This window comes from Rhinoderma darwinii, chromosome 2 (assembly GCF_050947455.1).
Source record: "Rhinoderma darwinii isolate aRhiDar2 chromosome 2, aRhiDar2.hap1, whole genome shotgun sequence".
NCBI classification, from domain to species: Eukaryota; Metazoa; Chordata; class Amphibia; order Anura; family Rhinodermatidae; genus Rhinoderma; species Rhinoderma darwinii.
Window position 1 is genome coordinate 277,834,562 of NC_134688.1, and position 26,107 is coordinate 277,860,668.

At 42.3% G+C, this 26,107-nt stretch overlaps 1 protein-coding gene across 1 annotated transcript in view; it reads left to right on the forward strand.

Moving 5' to 3' along the window:
* Nucleotides 1-26,107, forward strand: part of DNAJC8 (DnaJ heat shock protein family (Hsp40) member C8) — a 66,174-nt gene that overhangs the window by 5,139 nt on the left and 34,928 nt on the right. The window contains exons 2-5 of the mRNA XM_075853301.1: nt 1,935-2,036; nt 4,259-4,315; nt 20,151-20,217; nt 21,023-21,117. Of these exons, the coding sequence (XP_075709416.1) occupies nt 1,935-2,036; nt 4,259-4,315; nt 20,151-20,217; nt 21,023-21,117 (321 nt within the window). The remainder of the gene's footprint in view (nt 1-1,934; nt 2,037-4,258; nt 4,316-20,150; nt 20,218-21,022; nt 21,118-26,107) is intronic.

Genomic DNA, 26,107 nt, shown 5'->3' on the forward strand with positions numbered 1-26,107 from the left:
GGCCTCTCGGTTCGGAGGCAGAGTATCGGCGTCTGGTCCTGACGCCTGCTGTCCAGGACCAGACGCCGATACTCTGCCTCCGAACCGAGAGGCCATTCCCTTGCCACTGCAAGCATGTTTTGCTGACAGCAAACTACATTTTTTTCAAGACAGCTATATCTAATTTTCATGCAGCTTCCCAAGGAATAGGACGAAGCAGCATTCATGACCTATCTCCCCTGATGAATCAATGGGTCAGAGGAAACGCGTTGGGAGAGAAATTGGGAGAAGAATTACCTTACTTCAGAGGTCCAACTAAATCCAGGATTTTACAGAACACGCCTGAAAGGAATACCACCATCCCATAAACAAAGGGGTAGGAGGGCAACTGCCCGAAAAAATTCTCATATATCTCTTGTATATCCTACATGATTAACAGAGCATCTTAGTGCTTATGAGAGAACCTCTGAAACTAAGGAATTATTTGAACCACAAGTATTAGGAAACCAAAAAGGTGGACTATTTTTGCTGTCTCCAATATTGCTGATTATGCATACTGATAAAAACAGAATAATTGTACACGACTGTGACATATGATTTGAATATATGCGCTCATATCGCAAACGCTTATGTTTTAAAGAAATTTAAGTAAAAGTTATTTTTTAATACACTCCGGATCAATCTTGTTTATTTGTTATAATTGTTCTGTCAGCAATATGTGGTCCTACCATTTGGCATATAAACTATTCATACTGTATCATCCCTCAACGCGTTTCACCCTGTAATATCGATAGCCTATACTTAAAGAGGCTCTGTCACCAGATTTTGCAACCCCTATCTGCTATTGCAGCAGATCGGCGCTGTAATGTAGATTACAGTAACGTTTTTATTTTAAAAAAACGAGCATTTTTGGCCAAGTTATGACCATTTTTGTAGTTATGCAAATGAGGCTTGCAAAAGTCCAAGTGGGTGTGTTTAAAAGTAAAAGTCCAAGTGGGCGTGTATTATGTGCGTACATCGGGGCGTTTTTACTACTTTTACTAGCTGGGCGCTCTGAAGAGAAGTATCATCCACTTCTCTTCAGAACGCCCAGCTTCTGGCAGTGCAGATCTGTGACGTCACTCACAGGTCCTGCATCGTGTCGGCCACATCGGCACCAGAGGCTACAGTTGATTCTGCAGCAGCATCAGCGTTTGCAGGTAAGTCGATCTTACCTGCAAACGCTGATTTACATGATTTACATAAATATAAAATGGCTCATAACTTGGCCAAAAATGAACGTTTTTAAAAAAACAAAGCGTTCCTGTTCTCTACATTGCAGCGCCGATCACATGCAATAGGAGATAGGGGTTTGAGAATCTGGTGACAGAGCCTCTTTATAGTGGTTGGCTCATCTACTGGATCCGCTGGTTGTTAGTGGCCCTCTGCTTTGGCACGAGTGGTTGTCTCAAGCGGGGACTCCTGTATGTGATGTCTATATGCCCTAATAGGCCATATGCACAGGAGTTTTTCTGATGGGACAACCCTTTTAAGACCGGAGGACCCTTTAGGTTTATTCTTAGGCTGGGTCCACACGGAATTTTTTGCAGGAGGAAATTCTGCCTCAAAATTCCGTTTGGAATTTTGAGGCAGATTTTCCTCTGCCTGCACGCCGTTTTTCTCATGCGGCCATTGAGCGCCGCAGGCATAAAACGCCACGAAATACGCTTTCTCTGCCTCCCATTGATGACAATGGGAGGTCAGAGGCGTAAACGGCCGAAGATAGGGTATGTCCTTTTTTCCCGCGAGCCGGTTTGTCCGCTCGCGGGGAAAAAACGCCTCCGCCTCCCATTGAAATCAACGGGAGGCATTTTTGGCCATTTTGCGGCACGGTTTCCACGTCAAAAAACTCAGTGTGAACTTTATTGTTATATATTTATTTATTTTCTCCTCATTATTTGCTTTTTCTTGCACAGGTTAAACAAATTGAAAAACGTGACTCTGTGCTTACCCCAAAGCAGCAGATAGAGAGACTGACGAGGTCTGGCTCCTCATATTTCAACTTGAATCCTTTTGAGGTAAACCTGATCTAAAACAAATTGTCAATGAACCCCATTCAATGATGTATTGTCATAAATGAAAGTTGACCAAATTACCCATCTCGTACATTCCTATACACTGTATGTTTAAAGGTTATGTAAACATTTTGAAAGTGATTTATTTATTTTTGTTTAAATAATGTTACTGTGTGTTTGGTGCAACTTTTAAATTAGTTTTTATTAAAAATTCTTTACTTTTTGAGATACAACTGCCTTGTATTCTGTATACAGAGCAGTTGTATCTTTTGCTAAGACCTGAATCGGTCAGTCCCGCGGGCCTGACGGGTTCAGTGTCGGCAGGTCTTGCGTGTCTGACACTCAGGATCCACCTGTAATCTATCACAACTAAGTTATGACTAAATCGGGGATGAAAAAGTACATATAGTGCTTTAACCGGTAAAGGAATTAAAAACCATTAGGCGATCAGTGTGCTGACCTGGTATTGTTGTGCTGGGAGCACATCATCCATATGCATGTTTCTCCAAAAACGCGCTGCAGCCTGGGTACCGAACTGGATCGTAGTGTTCGCATGTTTATATTTAGAGAAGGTATCAGCAAAAAATACTGACTGTCCCCCAGTTTGTAATCCAGAAAATGAGGACTTCATGCTGTTTATTAGCTTTGCAGTTTAGGTTCATTTTCCCTTGACGCTGGCGGTGGAAACCACCCAGTTGCCAGTTTTCTCAAAAATAAGCATATCCGCCACCGAAATGAACGTATGATTGCTGGGGAAACCGAGGCCATTGTGGGGGGCATGTAAGTGCCCAGCAGCACGAAATAAACAGTGTTGGAAGCTGGCACAAAGCAGCAGTACAGGTATAAAGGCAGATTACCTTTTCTGGGGTCTTGACAGGTCCTTTCTAAGCTGCCAATACACTACCGATTTCAGGTGGCCATAAAGCGAACTAATTTTCATGATACAAGTTTTCTTGTTGAGAACAACCCTGATGCGCTTAGATTAGATCACTAATAAATATTATGTCTATGACCATTTTAAATCATCATGTGCACAACACCTGATTACACGAAGCCTGTACAGTGGCACGCGAGATTCCTGCGGCTCTGTAATACGGAGCAATAGGCACTGCCTGTGTGCCATATACTACCTCTATATGGCACTGTACTTTTTTTACTGTTGTGAACAGCAATGATGTTTTGTCCAGGGGCCAATGTATTGTGGAAGACTATACGCGCTATGTAAACAACTCATGAAAGAATCTGTGTCTAGGAAAGCGTTCTAATCCTGTAAGGCACTGATACCAGTCTAGGTACATCCCTGGACATGGCCACAATAACCAGAATGAAATCCCCTATTATTTACACTGCTGGCTGCATGCAGAGAACTGGAAAATAATGCATAACAGAAAAAAAGGTTTATATCGCTGTCCGTAACTCTCAATTTCCGTTAGTTTTCCCCGACATGTGTAGTTAAGATTACAATGTAGTTAAGTGTGCAATGCACTGAATGCAACAGATCGTGCTAGCTTACTATGTCCACGTTGTAGCAGGATTTGTTGCATTCAGTGCATTGTACACTTCGACTTCTAGAATGCTAGAAGATCTAATAGATTGATTGCTGTAGGCCCCTGAAGATTTGCGGCAGAAATAGATGGCAAAGAACCGCGTAGGGCTAATAGTGGGTAGGATAGGAATTAAGGGTCTTGGCACTTGAACAATATTCCCTGCACCTAACTTGGATGTGCTGGACCTGGATTGCATCTATCTACCTAGTGCAGATCTCTATAGGTGTGGCTATTGGGCCCCACCTATATCTCTGATATTCTATGTCCAGTTTACAAACATATATAAAAATAGATAGCAACTAAGGTACAAACTGGACATAAATATATGTGATGTTTTTTTGTTTTTTTTTAGCATCATTACCTACCACACTAGATTAATCAATGCAACGTGGGAAAGCGCTAGACACACATCCTTGATGCATTGTATCATTTATCTTGTATAAGCTGACATACTTATGATACAAACATTGGCAGTGAAGCGTTGACTGCCAATTTATATATCCCTTAAACAGGTCAGAGACTCAGTGAAAATATATTACAAGGTGACTTTTATTTCATAGTTAATTTAAAAGAGAAATGGGCCTGACTATTGCATTTACACACGTTGCTTTCTTCTATTCATTTCAGATTTATTGGATGATTTGCCCCTGAATTGATCAGTGTGTTCACTTTTTGTAGGTGCTACAGATTGATCCAGAAGTGACAGATGATGAAATTAAAAAGAGATTCCGTCAGGTAAGTCATAAGTTTGTATTGGATTAATTGTAAAACATATATAAAAATGTAATGTCTACAGATATACTGTAATGTGGCTTCCTTTTCTACTGAATGGCTGCAGTAGAGCTACATCTCTAATTTTACTGCTTGTATGTTTTGCCTTTTATCATCATGTTATTATTACTTTCAATGTTCTGTGCTGATTAATTTGTTAACCCCTTAATGACCGTCCATATGCTGATTCACGGCGGTCATTAAGGGTACTTATGGCACGGTGCTGCCTTTTCATGGCTCTGTGTATCAAGCCCAGCATGGATATACCGTGCCAGCTAGCGTGGGTGTTCTGTTGTCTAAAGACAGCCGGGCTCCTTCTGTAACGGCCGGGATTGTAAATACCTCCGATCCAGTCCATTTAACCCCTTAGATGCCGCAGTCAATAACAACCGTGCCTCCCTCTGTCACCACATCGGCATTCCCGTAACGCAATCGCAGGGTCTTGTCCATGGCAGTTGGGGTTCTAACAAAGCTCCCCAGGCTGCCATCAGTGTCCCATGGTGGGACTAAAAAAAAGTTAAAATAGTTTTTCTAAAGTTATTAATAATTGAACAAAAAATCCCAAGTAAAACTAAAAATTTCACGTTTTCCCCTTACAAAATGCTTTATTATGAAAAAAAAAGTATAAAAGCTACACCTAATTGGTATTGTCGTATCCGTAACAACTCAAACTTTATGCATGGTGAACGCAATAAAAAAAAAAACAGATTCTGGTTTCCCGTCTATACTGCCTTCCAAAAAAATGCAATAAAACGCGGTAAAAAAAAAAAGTTGTATGTATCAATAAAAACGACTAATTGTCCCGTAATAAATAAGCCTTCATACAGCTACGGTGGCGGAAAAAGAAAAAAATCGAATGGCTGTTATGACAACACAAAGATAAATATTTTATTTATTTTTTTAAAACGAAAAAAAAGTGTTTTTTTTTTTTTAAACTCATTTTATTGAAAAAATACAGTGCACAAGGTATGATCAACATAACATTTTGGGTGACATGCAAGAAACCCATTATTTCAATGTAACATAACCATACAAACAACAACATCGATCTCCGTTACACAGTGAGAATAAGATTTGGTACATCCGTTTCCGGTATGTTACTGAGTATAACCATTACATTTATAGGAACAAAAGCAATGCAAATATATACAACTCTGTTATAAATAGTTGTACACTCCAGGACTGATCTCTTCCAACCCACTATCGAACCTCCCCCCCCCCAGTTAGGGCCCGCTACCCCGTCCCTGCTTACTCAATTAAACCCCCAGACTGTTTAGGGAGGACCTGAGGTCACCTACATTAAACGATGCAAGAGGCGATGAGCACCAACTACCCCACACTTCCAGAAATTTATACGGACATCCCCGATGTTTGTATACTAGATTAGCGTAAGGTATTACTGAGTTGAGCAGTGATTTCCATTGTGGAACCGTTGGGTGAAGATCTCCCATCCAACGAAGTGCAATAGCCTTCCTGGCCATGAACAGGGTCTCCCGTAAAAATATACCTTCATAGTGTGTCCAGGAGTTCGGTGGGAACAGACCCAACAAACATAGCCCCGGCTCACAGGGGACTCGTTTACCTGTTACTGATGAGAGAAAGTCCGTGACCCCTCTCCAGAATTTAGCAATTACCGGGCAGTGCCACACCATATGGTCAAAGTCTGCCCGACCATGCTGGCATCTTTTACAACTAGCCGAGGAAGATCTGCCCATATGCAATAGCCTGATAGGAGTTATATAACATCTATGGATAATATATAGCTGTGTCATTTTATTATTAGCCGCTGGTGAAACCGCAAGATGTGAAGACATTGCATCAGGCCAATCCTCCTCAGTCATGTTCGGAATCAGCCCCTTCCATCTAAGTTCCACCGCACAACCCGCGCGTGCTAACCTTTGAGACAGCAGGAACGTGTAGACTACTGATATCAGGCCCCGCGGGCCTTGTGTTTGAAGCACCCCTATAAGGGGTAGGGAAGATATCAAAGTCTGAGCGTGTCTGAATTGGGCCCTGAGAGCGTGGTGCAGCTGTACACATCTAAATGTATCCCTCTCTGGCACCTGGAATGTATCTTGTATCTCCCTTGCTGATAACGCGTGTCCATCTCCAGTACTCAAATGTTTCATTTGTGTCACCTCTAAACCCTCCCAGAATGCATGATCCTGAAATCCCAAAAAGTGAGGTAACCCATGGTTGGACCACAGCGGCAACTCCGCTACCGTATCTTTAAATTTCAACAGTGATTTTGCATGAGCCCACACCTGCTTCGCCAGTTTAATCAACGGTAACGTATGCTTAGGGCTAAAATCATGTGGTTCTAAAACGGGCCATAAGTTAGGTACTCTGAGAAAATGTGCTAGATGATGTTCGGCATTGGGCAATGGATCATCCAACATCCACAGCCTAATATATCTAAGTTGACCTTCCAAATAGTACAAAAACACATCCGGTAGGGCCGCTCCCGCCCTCTGTTTGGGCCTCTGCAGAGTGTCTATTTTGAGCTTATGTCTATTCTTTCCCCAGATAAATGGAGTAAATATAGAGTTGACCAAATTAAAGAACTTTTTAGGAACCATTGTGTACGCGTGTTCCAAGACATATAGCAATTTAGGTAGCACTACCATTTTAATAAGGTTAATTCTACCCACCACTGATAAGGGGAGTGATTTCCAGACTGCAAATTTATCTTTCAAATATGAAAGTAGGGGGTACACATTTATATCGTATGAGTGTGAACTATCCCTAGATATCCAAACTCCCAAGTATTTAAAACTATGCACCACTTGTAGACCCTGAAAATGTGAGCCCCACCCACAATTGTTAGAATGGAGAGGCATGAGATAGGACTTACTCCAGTTAACATGCAGGCCCGAAAAACTGCTAAACACCTCCATCAATCTCATAGCCCTAGGTAATGAGGCATTTGGGTTGGCCAGGTACAGCAGCATATCGTCAGCGTAAAGTCCTATGCGGTCTTCTCGCGGTCCGATCCGAATGCCCTGAAAGGCCATATCTCTTCGAATCCCTATAGCCAGGGGCTCTATGGCAAGTGCGAACAATAGGGGGGGACAATGGGCACCCCGGTCTCGAACCCCTATGAAGCAAAAAGGAGGGGGACAAAATCCCATTAACCACTACCGAGGCTCGAGGCTCTTTATATATGATTGTAATCCATTTGATAAAGGTAGTCCCGAACCCAAATTTCCTGAGCACCTCACATAGGTGTGTCCACTCTACAGAGTCAAATGCCTTGGCTGCATCCAAGGATGCCAGCGCCCAATCCTGCTGCTCCCACCACCCCATCTGAGTAACCACCTGAGCTCTACGAATACTATCCGAAGTGGATTTCCCTGGTATAAAACCGGTCTGATCAGAGTGTATGACATCATTGATGACCCGCGCTAGTCTATTGGCCATTAATTTAGTCAGTATCTTATAGTCTATGTTAAGCAGTGATATGGGGCGGTAAGAACCACAATCCTCTGGGTTCTTGCCTGGTTTTAGAATAACTACTATGGTAGCTTCTTTCATAGAATCTGCCAGGTCACCCGCCAATAAGCACGCCTCAAATAGAGAAAGAAGTTGGGCTGACATAACCTCAATGTATTGAATATATACTTCCAGAGGAATCCCATCCGGGCCCGAGGCCTTACCCTTAGTAATATCCAATATACACTCAGAAATCTCCTCCACTGTGAAGGGGGACTCGAGTAACTCACACCCCTCCTCCGACAACTGTGGAAACTGCATGTCATCCAAATATTTCCCCAAATCTTCAATTGAGTACCCAGCCCTAGACGTATATAAGTCCCTATAGAAGTCTGCAAATTGAGCCACTATCTCCTGGGAGGTATGGACCAAAACATTCTGAGCATTTCGAATATTCAACACTGGAGGAGACATGGTATTCTGTCTCACCACATGAGCCAAGAGTTTGCCGGATTGGTTACCCAATTCAAAAAAGGATTGGCCAGTGAAGAAGATTCTACGGTCTGCCTTCTCCTGCAGTACTAAAAGATAATCTCTCCCCACCGAGAGCCAAGCCTCCCTGTTTTGTGGGGAGTGATCACCCACAAACGTGGCCTCCAATTCTCCACACTTTCCCGCCAAATCCTTTTCCCTTTGGGCCGAGGAGCGCTTAACAAATGATATTGATGATTTCAGGCAGCCTCTCAAAAACGCTTTCAGCGTATCCCATCGTAGTAACCCATTCTGCTCCTGCCTATGTGCTTCAAGAAAGACATCTAGCTGATCTGGGATCCTATCGTTTGGTTTGATTAATTGGAGCCAAAACGGGTGAATTTTAAGGGCCCCCCTCCTACCCACCTCCGGTAGTGACAGTTGCAGGAGAATCTGACTGTGATCAGAAATTTCTCTGGGGAGATGTTCAATGCTCTCCATAGCATTATATACAGAGAACGTGCCAAAAATATAATCTATACGAGACAATGCATCAAATTGTGGTGTGTGACATGTGAATTCACGAAGTCCCATATGACTAACTCTCCATAGATCTACCCAGCCTATCTCCTCCATTAATGAGGCTAATGGGGAGACCCCTTGTCTTGCGTCACCCTCTCCCCTCAACAGGAACCGATCAATAGACTGATCCATTATAAGGTTCAGGTCTCCTAGGAGGATCACTCTGGCTTCTTGATATGCGGAAGCAAAGGAAACCGCCTCCCTAAGTAGTGCCAGAGACCCTGGCGGTGGGTTATATATCCCCATTTACGACATAAGGTGTGGAATTAATGTTGGCGTGGACGAATACGTATCTCCCCTCAGGATCAATTCTGGTATGCATCACTTCCCACCTAAGAGTTCTATGTATTAATAGAGATACCCCTCTAGAGGCAGAAGTTCTAACAGAGTGTCTACTCCACTGAATCCAGGGCTTACATAAAAACTGTACTGTGTCTGCTGTCAGATGCGTCTCCTAAAGACAAATTATATGTGGGTTCACTTTCTTAAGCACAGAAAAAATCATATTCCGTTTCCTTGGAGTCCCCATTCCAGGACAAGAACTTAAAGGGATCCTGTCATCAACATCTTACCTGTTAAACTAGCCTGACCCCTCAATGGCCGTAGCTGTCCAGAGTTTGTTCCTGTTCTCTTCTTTCCTGAAGTCCTCCTCTGTCCGTAAATATAGTCATTTAAACTTTTCCCGCCTTTTATGGTAATTATTTTTCCCTCTGGGATGCAGCTTCTTAACCCCGCCCACCGTTGCCACCTGTCTGGCCCTGACTGGCTAAGGAGCTGTCAATCAAAAAGAAGGAGGTGGAGTCGACTCTGAGACGCTGGAGGAATGAAAATCTGACTCTTTTCAGATGAAGATTTGACTCTTTTCTGCTCATTTGCATACGGCGTGGGACCACTGAAAAACAGAATACTAAAGCTACAGAGCTTACTTAGAACATAGCTTAGATGACAATGATTTTTCACCCACTTTCACCAGGTATTGCTGGCTTTATAGCTAAAATGCTGGTGACAGGTTCCCTTTAAGTGACGCCATACTTAGAAAACTCTCTATGTACTAATAACATCCCTTCCCTCTCCCCCCTCCCCCTCGGTAGTGCCATTCCCTGATATGCAGCTCTCAAAATGTAAGGTACTCGTTGTCTGACCTAGTGTAAAACAGAGATCAAAAACATGAACCACATAAAAACCCATTTTGCCAACAGGAGCTCAAGAGCTATATACTATATATGAAAGGTGTAGCTTCCACCGCTAAGGAATATACACAGTGGAATCACAAATCAGACTGCGTACTCCAGCAGATTCCCCCCTATATCTGCCACAGAATTAGAGGAACAACAACCCGTTGGTCAGAATCCCCCTATTAACACTTCGGTAACCTACTACAATCACATATCGTAACAAGAGTAATATATGATCTGGAACCATTCTGAACTCCGGACCCCCTTATAGGCATATTACAGGAAGATAAAGCATTATGAAAGGAAACTTTAAACATTGTCTCCCCCATGTATAACCTCTCCCCACATGCAAGACATCAAATGACCGTTCAGGATACATATTCACCATTCCCGCGCTTAAAGGAACAGTGTCATCACAAATTATTTTTTTATATGTTAAAGATGTTAGTGCTTTATTAAAAACGTTTATATTCATTTGTGTGTTTGTGTTTTACTTTTTCTTATTTTTACACTTTTTCTTCCCTATGGGGGCTGCCATTTTTTTTCCATTTCTGTCTGTGTCGATTAACGACACATACAGACATGGAATACGGCAGCAACAGTCCCATAGGGACTGCGAACGGCTCCCGTCCCATTGACTTCCGTGTACGGCGTCTGTGTGGGAACTGCGCATGCGCCGCTCCCACACAGTCCAATTCGAAATTGGCGCCGTCCGGCGCCATTTTCCTGTGGACCGGAAGTCGCGGCCGGACAGTAATATTACTACTTCCGGTCGCGGCTTCCGGATTTGTGCACTTGGACCAGCGGCAGCAAACGGAGCGGACGGGCCGGAGGGAGCCGCGGCGGCAGGAGCAGGTAAGAGATTTCAATGTATGTTCGTGTTTGTGTGTGTTTACTACTGTATGTAAACCTACTACACTGTGTGTTAGCTAAAAAAATGGCGACACACAGTGTAGGAGGTTACACCGTTCAAACTCCTCGTTTATCCCGGCACTAGCCAGGATAAAGGAGGGGGGGATGCTGAGAGCTCATTAGAGCGAGGGCTTTTAACCCAATGTTGCAATGCTGCAATTTTGGGAATAGCTCCATCTAGTGACCAAAAATGGGTAGTATTATAAATTTAAAATAAATTTATAATATTTCCTGACTCGTGAAAAAAATAAAAAAAATTTGAACAATGTTTAATCACCCACACACTAAATGTTTAATTTAAAAAAAAAACAACATGTTTTTCTGGCAACACAATGCCTTTAAGTCCCCAAGAAAATCTTCATCTTCTAGGCGACCTCTTATTCCTCAGCAACCATTCATCCGCCGCCTCAGGGTTGGCAAAAAATACAGCTCGATCTCCATCGACGACTCTCAAGCGGGCCGGATAAGCCATAGAATATGGAATTTGTCGGTCTCGCAGTTTTCGTTTAATCATCACAAATGATGCGCGTTGACGTTGTAGTTCCGGAGAGAAATCGTGGAAAATCGACACCGTGACGTTATCCACTTTAATAGCCCCCTTGCGTCTGGCTGCCTGCAGGACCAGATCCCGGTCCTTACAATTTAACAATCTCGCCAGGAATGGTCGAGGGTTCGCTGCAGGGGTTGGCGGCCTCGCTGGAACCCTGTGCGCTCTTTCCACCGCAAAAGCCTGCGAAAACACGGTATCTGGAAACATATCTCTCAGCCATATCTCTGTAAACTCGTCCGGGCGGGATCCTTCTGCTCGTTCTGGTAGGCCTATAATGCGAAAGTTGTTCCTCCTCAGCCTGTTCTCCAAATCATCCGCTTTCTGGCGCCATAAATCCACCTTGCCAGAGAGGTCCCGAAGTGTGTGGGGTATATTAGCTGTACGGTCCTCCAGATCCGACAACCTGGTTTCAGCATGTGCGACTCGGTCCCTCAAGTTGTGCAAATCCTGCCTCAGGAGACCCATATCCACCTTAACCTCCTCTATTTTTGTTGTGACCGATGTCTTGGTCTCTAATATCGCCGCCAGCAGCGTCTCCGATACTTGCTGCAATGTCAGTCCAGGCTGTGCTGTTACCTCAGCCGCAGGGAGTGACTCCGACTGCCCTCCAGAAACTTTTGCCGGCCCCTCTGCTCCATGCTGTGAGGACTCGTCGCGGGCGCCATCTTGGACCGCACCCCGGGCAAACTCCTTTAACTTCTCCGCAGCTCCTGTCGCTTTTGACGGACCCATTTTGCTCCTCGTGGGTCTCTTACCCTTCCTCCGCAAGTTATAAGGAATGGTGGCCACAGTAATTCCTCTGCAGGATAAATAATAGGGGTCTCTGGTCAGAGCCGAAGTTCTGTGCGACCGCTCACATCAGTGCCTGGCCACGCCCCAAAAAGTGTGTTTTTATTGTGCAAAAGTAGTAAATCATAACAACCCGGAAAATAAAGTTATGTTAATACCACACGGAAAACTATGTTAATTTGAGACTCAAAAAAGAATGGTGGAATTTCACGTTCTTGTGCTGTCGTGGGGTGCATTTAATGCAGGGGTGTGGAATCTCTGGCCTGCAGGCCGTATAAGGCCCGCGAGATCGTTTGGTCTGGCCCGACCTCACTCAGACCACGCTGCTGCCTCATTCGCTTCTTGGACCGAGCCAAGTATGATGGCGGCAGCGCTTTGATGGGAAAAGCCCTGACTTTGTGTTCTCCCCTAAAATAGGTCTTGTCACATTTTTAATAGCTTTTAGCACAAAAACCACGGCGTCAGGTGACCGGACTGGTCCACTCCCGTCACAGCACGCACCGGACTCCCACTGACCGCGGCTGCCACCCTGGTTTTTGTGCTACAAGCTATTAAAAATGTGACCAGACCTGTTTTAGGGGAGAACACAAAGTCAGGGCTTTTCCCATCAGAGATGTTTAGGACTTTTCCACAGGATAAGTCATAAATGTCAGATAGATGTGGGGTGCCCCTTCTTTTTTACTGTCCCATTGGGGCTCACAATCTAAATTCCCTATTGGTATGTTTTTGGGATGTGGGAGGAAACCGGAGTACCCGAAGGAAACCCACGCAAACACGGGGAGAACATACAAACTCAATGCAGATGTTGTCCTTGGTTGGATTTGAACCCAGGACCCCAGCGCTGCAAGGCAGTAGTGCTAATCATTGCGCTGCCTAGAACAGGGCCCCCCTAAACCTTGTTCTAACTCCTGTGTTGCGGCTGATGCAGGTGAATTCCGACCATAAAAAATAAATGTCCCCGATGGGGAAAACTCCTTTAACAGGTTCCCGACCGCTGGCCGTAAATATACGGCCAGCGGTCAGGGTCTCTAAAGTCCGCCGTATAGACTATTTACGGCGGCACTTCAGAGACTGTGCACGCGCGATCGCGTGCACACAGCTCTGTGCCCTGGCTGTTGCTAACAGCCATGGGCACTGGGCAGAATGTCAGGGGTCAATCTTTTGGCCCCTGAACATGTGATCGCTGTGACAACCAATCACAGCGATCACATGCATTTCTGCATAGAAAACAGTGTGCACGCGATCGCGTGCACACAGCCCTGTGCCCTCGCTGTTACCAACAGCTCTGGGCACTGGGCAGAGTATCAGGGACCAATCTGATGGTCCCTGAACATGTGGTCGCTGTGAAAACCTATCACAGCGACCACATTTGTTTTTATTTTGACTTTTCTGGCAGTAAATCTCCTGCCTCTTTTCTTCTCCTCAAACATTGTTTCAGTTTGAGGAGAAGAAGAGACTGGGAGAATTGCTGCCAGAAGATTACAGTTACAGTTACACAAAAAATACAGTTACACTCTAAAACATTCTCTGTATAGATAGATTTCTATCTATCTATACAATCTATCTATCCATCTATCTTTTTTTCTATATATCTACCTTTCTATCTTTTATTCTATTAGAATAGGCAGGTAGGGAGTATATAATTATATATATATCCACATATATATAATATATATAGCAATAGCGGTTTATTTTTTTGTTAGCGGTAGTGTAGATATATATAGCAGTTAGTTTGTGTGTTTTATATAAAAAAAACAAAACAAACAAACAATTTGTTTTGTTAGTGTTAGTTACGTTATGGCGAGGAAGTTGTTTAGCGCCGAGGAGGCATACGCCATGCTGTGGTCTGAGTCGGAGACCGCATCAGAGATGGCGTCCGAGATGGAACCTGTTTTAGGTAGTGACGATGACAGCGTCACTTCAGGTTCATCTTCAGGGGACGTTGTCCCTGATGCAGTTGAAACTGCAGAACTTGAAAGCGCAGGGCCAAGTAGCGCTGTAGCACGGGACAGCCTGGTCCCTTCAGTCCAGGCTCTTGTATGGGCACCTGCCCCATCTTTTGGGCCTAGAATCCACGGATTTACGGCCACTCCTGGCATAACCGTGGACAATACAAATTTTGTCCAAATGGATTACTTCCATTTATTTATAACGGACGACATCCTAAATCAGATTGTCAACGAAACAAATTTATATGCCACGCAATATATAAGGCAGAAACCTTCATCCACCCATGCCAGAGATTGGACGCCCACCAATTTGCTGGAATTAAAAAAAATTTTGGGGCTCACCCTAAATATGGGTATTGTCAAAAAGCCCTCCATTAGGTCTTACTGGTCAACAAGACCCGCCCAAGCCACCCCAGTATATTCTGCAGTAATGCCCAGGTCTCGTTATGAGACAATAATGAGGTTCCTCCACTTCAATGACCACGCACAGGCCCCCCCAAGTACCGATGCAAACCGGGATCGGTTGTTCAAAATAAGACCGCTAATAAATTCCCTGAATAATTTATTTCTGCAACTCTACACCCCTGAGCAGAATGTAAGTGTGGACGAATCCCTCCTCAACTTTCATGGCAGACTTAGCTTTCGCCAATATCTACCTTCAAAAAGGGCAAGATATGGCGTTAAGCTCTACAAATTGTGTGAAAGCGGGTCAGGATATACCACCGCCTTCAGGATTTATGAAGGGCGGGACCGCACAATAAATGTTCCTGGATGCCCCCCTGCTCTTTCCACCAGCAGTAAGATCGTGTGGGAGATAATGCAGCCTCTGCTTCACAAGGGGTACCACCTGTACTGTGATAATTTTTATTCCAGTGTGCCCCTGTTTAGGCATTTGCATGCTGCAAGGACTGGGGCATGTGGTACCATGCGCAAAAACAGAATTGGTTTTCCACAGCAATTAGTGGGGAAGCGCATGGTAAAGGGGGACTTCTGTGCTTATGCATCTGAAGAATTGCTTGCGGTCAAGTTCAGGGATCGCGAAGATGTGTATGTGCTAAGCACGATTCATACCGCAGGAACAGTGGCAGTGAGGGAAAGGGGGGCAACATCGGACAAGCACAAACCAGTGAGCGTGTCCGAATATAACAAGTACATGGGGGGGGGGGGGTGGATTTAAGCGACCAGGTTTTACAGCCTTATTTTGTAAAACGCAAAACTAAAACCTGGTACAAAAAAGTGGCCATTTATTTGTTACAGGTGGCCATCCACAACTCATTTGTGCTCTACAAAAAAAACAGAGGCAGAGACACATACCTGGATTTCCAGGAAAAAATTATTGAAGGCCTCATTTTTGATGTTCAGGACACCCGAGAATGCCCCCAGTCTGAGGATGTCACGCGACTGACTGAAAGACACTTCATCAGTCGGATTCCCCCAACAGCAACCAGAAGCAACCCCCAGAAAAAGTGCCGCGTCTGCAGAAAAGACGGGCACCGCAAAGATTCCCGATATTTCTGTCCCTCATGTCCCTCGCAACCAGGCCTGTGCATTGAGCCATGTTTTAAAAAATACCACACTGTTCTGAATTATTAGATTTTAGTTAATTTGTTGAAAATATATTTGCCCTACATTACATTTTTATTTTTCCCCTGATTTTACTCCAAGGGTGAGGGAGGGAATGGGTGGGGGGTGGATGTCATGTTTGATGTTTTCTAAAGTTCATCTGCTGGAGAGCTCCATTTGCATAAACCTGCAATTTCTTATTTTAGAAAACCCCAAAAAATAAATTCCCATTATACCCCTAGATGAATATTTTGGGATTTCTGCTTCAAGAGCAGATATTTTGGAAGTGTTATAGAAAGTCTGTTGAGTTTTGTAAAACCAGCTTTGAAAAAAAGCGATTTGTGAAATAAGCTTCTTCTATCGTCCGCCCTCCTACTTCTCTATGTGATAAATAAGACACACATATTTGGTATCCCCATGCTCAGGAGAAGTGGAAGAATGTGAAATGCGATGAATTTTGGCCGTGGTCTATGCCGTGTGTGAAAAAGGCTGGTATAAACTGACGCATTTGCTAAAAAATTGCTAATTTTATTTTGATCCATCTTATTCAAGAAACTTTCAGAAGAAAACTGGACTGTCTAAAAATATGATAAACCCCTTGAAGAAAACCTTGTGGGGTCTACTTGCGTGAATGAAGTCATTTATGGGGTGATTCTAATCTTTCAGCAGCATTAGGCCCCCCAGAAAACAGTATGCGGCTATAAAATCAAGTGCAGAATTCCTGGACCGAAAAGGCCAAAAAGCCTCCTTTTATGCCAAGCCCTGGCACATGCCCGCACAGTGAATAAGGCACACATATTTGGTATCCCCATGCACGGGAGAAGTGGAAGAATGTGAAAGGAGATGAATTTTGTCCGTGGTCTATGCCGTATGTGAAAAATACTAGCCTAAACTGACGCATTTGCTAAAAAATAGCTGATTTTTTTTTTGTTCCATCTTATTCAAGAAACTTTCAGAAGAAAACTGGACTTGCTAAAAATATGATAAACCCCTTGAAGGAAACCTTGTGGGGTCTACTTGTGTGAATGAAGTAATTTATGGGGTAATTCTAATGTTTCAGCAGCATTAGGCCCCCCAGAAAACAGTATGCGGCTATAAAATCAAATTCAAAATTCCTGGACCGAAAAGCCTCCTTTTATGCCAAGCCCTGGCACATGCCCGCACAGTGAATAAGGCACACATATTTAGTATTCCCATGCACGGGAGAAGTGGAAGAATGTGAAAGGAGATTAATTTTGTCCGTGGTCCATACTGTGTGTGAAAAATGCTAGCATAAACTGGCGCAATTGCTAAATTCTTGCATTTTTTTCCAATTTTGCCCACTTTAGAGAAAAAAATAAAAATGATATATACTGACAAATGCCACTAAAACAAAGCCCTATCTGTCCTTTAAAAAGAGTGTAAAATTCAAAGATGAACTTTATTCACCTGCTGAGTTATAGTCATCTAAAGAAGCGCATAGCAAAATTGTGAAATTTGCTCTGGTCATTTAGCTGTAAAACAGCCTAGTCCTTAACCGGTTAAGTATGTCGGAACATCTTACTGCTTCGAGCAGTTCTTTTCAAGGCTTACTGTGGCAAAGAGTCGACTGCGCTCCAGACTGACCAACACAGTAGTAACATCATAAATACCGGCTAACATCACACGCCTCAAAGAGAAGCAGTTCCAGCCATCACATTGTGATGAGTTAATTAAATGTTTGACCAATTATAGCAGGGTTATTTTTAAGTTGATGATTTTGTATGGCCCGTGTATGAAGTTCTAAATATCCAAATGGCTCTTGGCAGAAAAAAGGTTCCCCGTCCCTGATTGAATGTGTTAAAAAAAGCTTTTTTTATGGGGGTGGATCAAAAAAACATCATTCCCGCAATTTGTTTTGAGTTTTGTGTTTTCAGAGTTCACCGCGTTGCAAAAATGACTGACATGTTAACCTTATTCTGCGGGTCGTTGCAATACCAAATTTCTAAAGTCAGTTTTTTTTTCTATTTTTTTAAGGTTTTGCTATTTTTCACACTAAAAATGCTTTTTAAATGTCGCCATTTTGGGGTTTATATAACCTATTGATTAACATCTATTAAATAATTTTTAAGGAGTAGGGTCAATAAAACAGCAATTCCACCATTGTTTTTTGCGGTTTCAAATTGCGGGGTTCACAGTGCAGCATAAATAACGTGTTAGCTTTTCGTATAAACCTATGGGTTGGTACGATTATGGAGATACCAATATATATATATGCTGCATTTAAAACCAGTTTGATTAAAGGTGCTCAATCCAAAGCAAGGAGTCTAACACAACTAGAGTGTATTAATTCTGTAGCTACAAGCACAAAAAAAGGTAACCCGATTGACCACAAATACAATTTCATTACCTCTTTTAATAATGGAAGTAAATTAATCACATCAATACTTCATACACATTGGCATATTCTCAAAAATGATTCTTTCATGAAAACACTTCTCCCATCTAAATCTAAAATTACATATAGAAGAGCCAAGACTATAAAAAAAATGTAATACCACCAAGTAAATTACAGAGCACCCACCTGAATTCTCAAAACGTTCGCAGCGAAAAATGGCTCTTTCCGCTGTGGTCATGTTAGATGCCTTTGCTGTCTGAGCATTACGAACAAAAGGACTGCATTTTGTTCCAGTGCAACACATGAAATTTTTACAACATGGTTGTAATTTTGATAAAATTTTAGTTACTCCAATAGAAAGCATTCCTGTCGCTATACCTAATAGATTCATCAGATTAAAACCGGGAAAACTTTTCGATATACAAACTTGGGACCCTGCACCCCAATGGCTTGAATGACATAACTGAATCTGCTATATATATATATATATATATATATATATATATATATATATATATATATATATATATATCTATCCCATTATCCTTTTGATTTTGGCCCTTCTCGGCCACCGTAACTGCGGTTGCCATGACACCAGGGACACCTCCTTGAGTGCTGTCCGTCGATCGCTACGTACAGCGTGTTTTTGTCTTGTACCATAATGGTGAGTTTTGAATGATTATATCAGATCAGCATATATACTTTTCATCACATATATGTCTGTTTTCCACTACTGTATTTAATGCTTTTATGAATTTTTATCGTTGTTCAATTTCTTTGAAAAAAAAAACTTACATCAGTACTTTGAATTACATTTACTTACATCATATTTGTCAGTGATCTAGAACAATCTTTCTATTCATCTTTCCCCCCCCCCCCCAGTATAATGTCATTGTCTTTTGGCAGTATTTTCGGGTCACCTAACCTTTGATCTTTGACCCGCTACTTTGGTGTTTTTCTTTCCTTGTTTTAGAAAAAGGGAATTGTATTAAGCTGTGTATATATACCCATGTCATTTGCTTGTATTTTATTAGCCTGATGAAGACGCTGGTCCGGCGGTGAAACGCGTAGCTTGTCTCTATTCATTTATACAATAAACCATGAACATTGTTCATTTCAATCCACATTAACAGCAGCGCCATTGTGGTCCTTTTTTTTTTTTTTTTTTTTTCACTTTTTTTCCAATCAATTTTTTATTTTAGACAGTTGGACACAAGCATAGTGATAGCATGATCCTAATGAAACAGGAACAGCAATGTTCATAGAGATCCACCAGCGACACAGAAGGAGTGGAATTTGGGTAAGGCCCCATAGCATGCTATTCGGGAGGGTTGTGATAATGCTTGTTTATGGCTCTGCAGTGTGTGGGTAAAACTGCTGATTGCATGCAGCCATAAGGGTGTATTCATTAATGGCCGCACAATTTTGCAGATAACCAGCAGTTTTACCCGCTCACCGTGTGGTCATTAACAAGCAATTTGACAACCAGTGTGGTTTTTGGCCACTTTGCGGCCACATCGATTCTGCTCCATGGGGCCTTACCCTAAGTGTGTCGTCGTCCCCACTATAATCCAGTAAATTACAGACCTTTCAGCCCGGGACCCTTGCCTCACACTTTCCTCCTGTGTCGCACACTTTCAGACCGTCCCTCCAGTGATGTCACATGATCAGCGTAGGCAATTGGAGGAGAACTGTGCCAGGGGCAGGTCGCAGCCCGTGTGAGGTACTATTTCCTGTGTAATCCTGTACCGCATGCTAGTCACTCCTTCTATTCTTAAAGTTACAGCCACAGAAAGGCAGCAGTAGGGCTAGTTCCAAATGGCGACATGACTGTAAATTAATGTAGTCATTTTCAAATTCTTGGTTGCATTTGCGACTATTTTGGTTGCCAATTGGAGCCCTGATATATTTCTCAGTATTCATTGCAATACGAGACGATGAATTGCTGGGATGTTTTTTTTCGTACTTTGCATGTTTGTAACTTTAAGCTCCATTGGTTTTTTTTCTTTCCCCTTTGCAGTTATCAATTCTTGTTCATCCAGACAAAAATCAAGATGATCCTGAAAGAGCCCAGAAAGCCTTTGAAGGTGATGCTCCAGTCATTCATTCATTTCTGGACAGCCGATAGATTTGCATAATTTATCGTTCATGTGAATCGAGATATCTGGTGAAGAGTTCTAATCTATGGGAGGAATTCTTAAAACCCTTCGAGCAGCTGAAATTTGTTCTGGGCTGACAATTGTGACCCTGTAATATTATTTAATAATTTATTTAAAGGCTATGTACACCTTTGACATCCGTTTTTTTTTTAATTGTTCATCAGTGTGATTGGTGCAACTTCCTAAATACATTTTATTAAAAATTATTTTTACTTTTTGAGATACAGCTGTTTTATATCCTGTATACGGAGCAACTGTGGTGTTCGCTAAGACCTGAATCAGTCGGGTCCATGGGACTGACTGGTTCAGTGACAGCGGAGAGGCTCAGGATCCACCTGTAATCGATCACATCTAATTTATGAACTAAGATGTGATCGCTAACCGCTCGATCCTGCATGTCCGAGACACTGAACCTGTAAGTCCCATAGACCTGACGAAAACAGAATTCGGTCCAAGACACAGCTGCTCAGTATACAGAATACAAAGCAGCTGTATCTCAAAAAGTAATAATAATTAATAAAATGTATTTAGGAAGTTGCACAAATCACAATAATGTACAATTTATTTTAAAAAAAATACATAAAAAAACGCTCAAAGGTGTACATAGCCTTAAATGACAGAGCTGATACTAGTCCGGTAATCCGCTACTGCCCTTGTTTTGTAGATGCTATTAGATTGATACTTTTATACAAATGAATCCAGCTCTTGATCAATTCGCTTTTGCTTCTTACAGCTGTGGACAAGGCATATAAGCGGCTGCTGGATGGTGAGCATAAGAAGCGGGCACTAGATGTTATCCAGGCTGGACAGGAGTATATTGAACACATAGTAAGTCCTGTGCAATTTATTTTTGATTCTTTTAAATGTTATTTACCCTGTTGTGTGGGGTAGACAAATTACCGTAGACCTTAGAAACCAGGTGGCAGTTATTCTTTTAATTCTTAGCGGCAGGATAATCAAACGCCCGTTGACCTAAAAGGAATACAACTCAAAAAGTTAGGAATATTCTGAGAGTTAATCCCTCAACCCCTTCGCGCTCAGCGACGTAATATTCCGTTGCGCTAACCAATACGTTCTCTCTCAGCGACGGAATATTATGTCGCGGGAGTAACGGCCATTTCGGCCGTCCTCCCGACACATGCCGGAGCTGTGACAGCTGCTGTCTCGCTGTGTCCCCGCTGATTAACCCCTTAAAAGCTGTGTTCAATAGTGATCATGGCTTTTTAGGGGTTAAGCTACAATCGCCAGACTGCTACACGATAGCGTCTGGCGATGGTGACTCTGGCGACAGGATACCTAACAATGGCGTCCGGCTATGCTTGCTGTCAGTGAGTAGCTGACCGCTCTAATACACTGCACTACGCATGTAGTGCAGTGTATTAGAATAGCTATCAGGGCCTCCTGCCCTCAAGTCCCCTAGTGGGACAAAGTAATACAGTAAAAAAAAAGTTAAAAAAAGATGTGTAAAAATGAAAATAAAAGTTTTAAAAGTAAAAATCACCCTTTTTCCCTTATCAGTCCTTTATTATTAATAAAAATATATAAACAAACAAATAAACTATACATAATTGGTATCGCCGCATCCGTAACGGCCTGAACTACAAAATTATTTCATTATTTATCCTGCTCGGTGAACGCCATAAAAGAAAATAATAATAAACCATACCAGAATCACAATTGTTTGGTCACTTTACCTTCCAAAAAATGGAATAAAAAGAGATCAAAAAGTCGCATGTACCTAAAAATGGTACTGATCGAAACTACAGTTCGTTACGCAAAAAATAAGTCCTCGCACTGCTTTCTTGAATGGAAAAATAAAAACGTTATGGCTCTTAGAATAAGGTAACACCAAAAGTGAATGATTTTTTACAAAATGTATTTTATTGTGCAAACGCCATAAGACATAAAAAAACTAAAAACATCTGGTATCGCCGTAATCGTATCGCCCCGCAGAATAAAGTGAATATGTCATTTATAGCGCACGGTGAACGCTGTAAAAAAAAATAGAATAAAAAAACAATATTAGAATTGCCACCTAAAAATAGAATAAAATGGATCAAAAAGTCACATGCACCCCATGAAAACTGCAATGAATTCCTCAATGGGTCTAGTTTCCAAAATGGGGTCACTTTTGGGGGGTTTCCAATGTTTTGGCACCACAAGACCTCTTCAAACCGGACATGGTGCCTAATAAAAAGGAGGGCTCAAAATCCACTAGGTGCTCCTTTGCTTCGGAGGCCGGTGCTTCAGTCCATTACCGCACTAGGGAGACATGTGGGATATTTCTCAAAACTGCAGAATCTGGGCAATACGTATTAAGTTGCGTTTCTCTGATAAATCCTTTTGTGTTATAAAAAAAAATGGTATAAAGAGGATTTTCTGACAACAATAAATATGTAAATTTCACCTCTACCTTGCTCTAAATTCGCGTGAAACACCTAAAGGGTTCATAAACTTTCTAAATGCTGTTGTGAACACTTTGAGGGGTCTAGTTTCTAAAATGGGGTATTTCATAGGGGTTTCTAATATATGGGCCCCTCAAAGCAACTTCAGAACTGAACTGGAACCTAAAAAAATAAATAAATGAGGCAATACTTCGCTTCTTACATTACACTGATAATGAGCCGTGCCCACCCCGAGATGACCCCAGTTTTGGCCGTTTGTATAAACGGAGACTCCTATTAGACCGTTTCAGAGCCCGGTATTCCCAAGCATACACCCCAAGAAGTGTATTTCTATTGATGAGTCCTTGGTAGATTTTAAAGGGAGGCTTCCATTCCGCCAGTACCTGCCGGGTAGGAGGGCAAAGTATGGCGTGAAGATGTATAATCTGTGTGAGAGTGCATCAGGGTATACTTACAAATTTAGGATATATAAAGGGAAGGACACCAGTATTCAACCCCCATAATGCCCCCCCCTTACTGTGGGGGATTTGGTGCACGCACTGCTGGACCAGGGTTACCACCTCTACCTGGATAATTTTTATACCAGCGTCCCACTCTTCAACTGCCTCGCTTCCAGAAGTACTGCGGCATGCGGCACTGCTAGAAGAAATCTGAGAGGCCTCCCTAAGACTGCTTGGGCAAACAAGAAGGGGTGAGAGCAGGGCACATTCTAGCAGCAACATATTGTGTCAAGTACAAGGACGAGAGATATCACACCAGTACCCATGTACCAGTACAGAGACCCCCAAACCAGACTGCATCCTGGACTACAATAGGTACATGGGAGGGGTGGACTTGTCAGATCAAGTCCTGAAGTGCCATGCGGTGTGGTATAAGAAGCTGGCCGTGCACATCATACTGATGGCTTTGTACAATGTGTACGTGCTACGTCGATGTACAGGTGGTTATCAAGAACCTAATCTTTAGGGACCAGGAAGGGAAGGGGGGGCACCCAGTACTTCTGGAAGCTGGGCCACACGCATCGTACAAGGGCAACACTTTCCAGGAGAAGTTCCCCAAACTGGCAAGAAGGGAAAAGGTCAAAAGAGGTGCAAAGTCTGCTATAAGAGGGGGATAAGGAAGGACACAATATATCAATGTGACACGTGTCACTAATAACCAGAGCTCTGTATGAAAGAGTGTCTTAAAATGTATCATACATCCCTTGATTTACAATTTACCCCAGTTTTACTTACCCTGATGTACTCCGCACAGCTTATCCCCCTCATCTTTCCCTTCTGAGCCCTGCTGTGTGCCCAGGCAGCTGATAACAGCCACTTTGAGGGTATTGCCGTACCCGTGAGAACCAACATTACAGTTTATGGGGTGTATGTCTCCGGTCAAAATGCTCACTACACCTCTAGATGAATGCCTTAAGGGTGTAGTTTTTAAAACGGGGTCACTTCTTGCGGGTTTCAACTGTACTGGTACCTCAGGGGCTTCTGCATACATGACTACGAACCAGAAAATCCCCAGTAAGCCAAATGGTGGTCCTTTACTTCTGAGCCCTCCCATGGGCCCAAACTGCAGTCTATCACCACAAATGGGGTATTGCTGCACTCAGGACAAATTGGGCAACAAAATGGGGTATTTTATTTCTTGTGAAAAATAAGAAATTTTCAGCCAAAACTACATATTATTGGAAAAATAAATCATTTTTTTTTCATTGCACAGCCCAATTCAAATAGGTGCTGTGAAAAAACTGTGCGGTCAAAATGGTCACATTACCCATAAATGAATTCCTTGAGGGGTGTAGTTTCCAAAATGGGGTCACTTCTGGTGGGTTTCCATTGCTTTGATACCTCTGTGGCTCTGCAAATGCGACATGGCACCCGAAAACCAATCCAGCAAAATCTGGACTCCAAAGAACACATATTGCTCCTTTCCTTCTGAGGCCTCCCATGGGCCCAAACGGCAGTTTATCACCACAAATGGGGTATTGCCGCACTCAGGACAAATTGGGCAACAAAATGGGGTATTTTGTTCCTTGTGAAAATAAGAAATTTTGATAAAAAAATGACATCTTATTGGAAAAAATATATATTTTTTTAATTTCACAGCCCAATTCAAATAGGTGCTGTGAAAAAACTGTGCGGTCAAAATGGTAACAACAACCATAAATTCTTTGAGGGGTGCAGTTTCCGAAATGGGGTCACTATTGAGGGATTCCTACTGTTTTGGCGCCTCAACACCTCTTCAAACCTGGCATGCTGCCTAAAATATATTCTAATAAAAAAGAGGCCTCAAAATGCACTAGGTGCTTCTTTGCTTCTAGGGCTTGTGTTTTAGTCCACGAGCGCACTAGAGCCACATGTGGGACATTTCTAAAAACTGCAGAATCTGGACAATACATATTTAGTAGTGTTACTCTGGTAAAACCTTCTGTGTTACAGAAAAAAAAATGAATACAATTGAAATTCAGCAAGAAAAATTAAATTTGCAAATTTCACCTCCACTTTGCTTTAATTCCTGTGAAATGCCTGAAGGGTTAAAAAAAACTTTCTAAATGCTGTTTTGAATACTATGAGGGGTCTAGTTTTTAAAATGGGGTGTTTTATCAGGGTTTCTAATACATAGGCCCCTCAAAGCCACTTCAGAACTGAACTGGTACCTTTGAAATTTTCTTAAAAATATGGGAAATTGCTGTTTATGTTCTAAGCCTTGTAACATCCAAGAAAAATAAAAGAATGTTCTAAATTTTGCAGTTTTTCACCAATAAACACTGAATATATCGACCAAATTTTACCACGAACATGAAGCCCAATGTGTCACGAGAAAACAATCTCAGAATCGCTTGGATAGGTTTAAGCATTCCAACGTTATTACCACATAAAGTGAAATATGTCAGATTTGAAAAATGGGCTCTGAGCCTTAAGGCAAAACTAGGCTGCGTCCTTAAGGGGTTAACTAACCAAACTAGCAGAACATGGCCCAAAATAAACAAACGGCACCAATACTTACCTAGTATATGCGTTCACACCCCTATCTATTTCTTGATACCCAGTACATTTAGGAATCCTATAAATGACTTCTCTAGGAACTTAAAGGAAGCATTACTTCCAGTAAACTACTTTTATTCCCAACAAATCGATAGTTAAAGGGAATGTGTCGCTAGAAAATATATATATATTTTTTTAGTTAAACTGTTAGTATATAAATGATTAAACATTGTTCTAATTTTTTTTAATCTTTTTCACAAGTCAGGAAAAATTATAAATTAGATTCTAATTTTATAACATTTCCCTGTGCTGGTCAAAAGAGGGAGCAATTCCCAAAATTGCAGCATTGGCATGTGGTAAAGCAACCTCATTGCTTTATGCTGCATGCTAGTGGCAGGAGAAAGGAGGGGGTTGAATGTTCAAACCTCCTACACT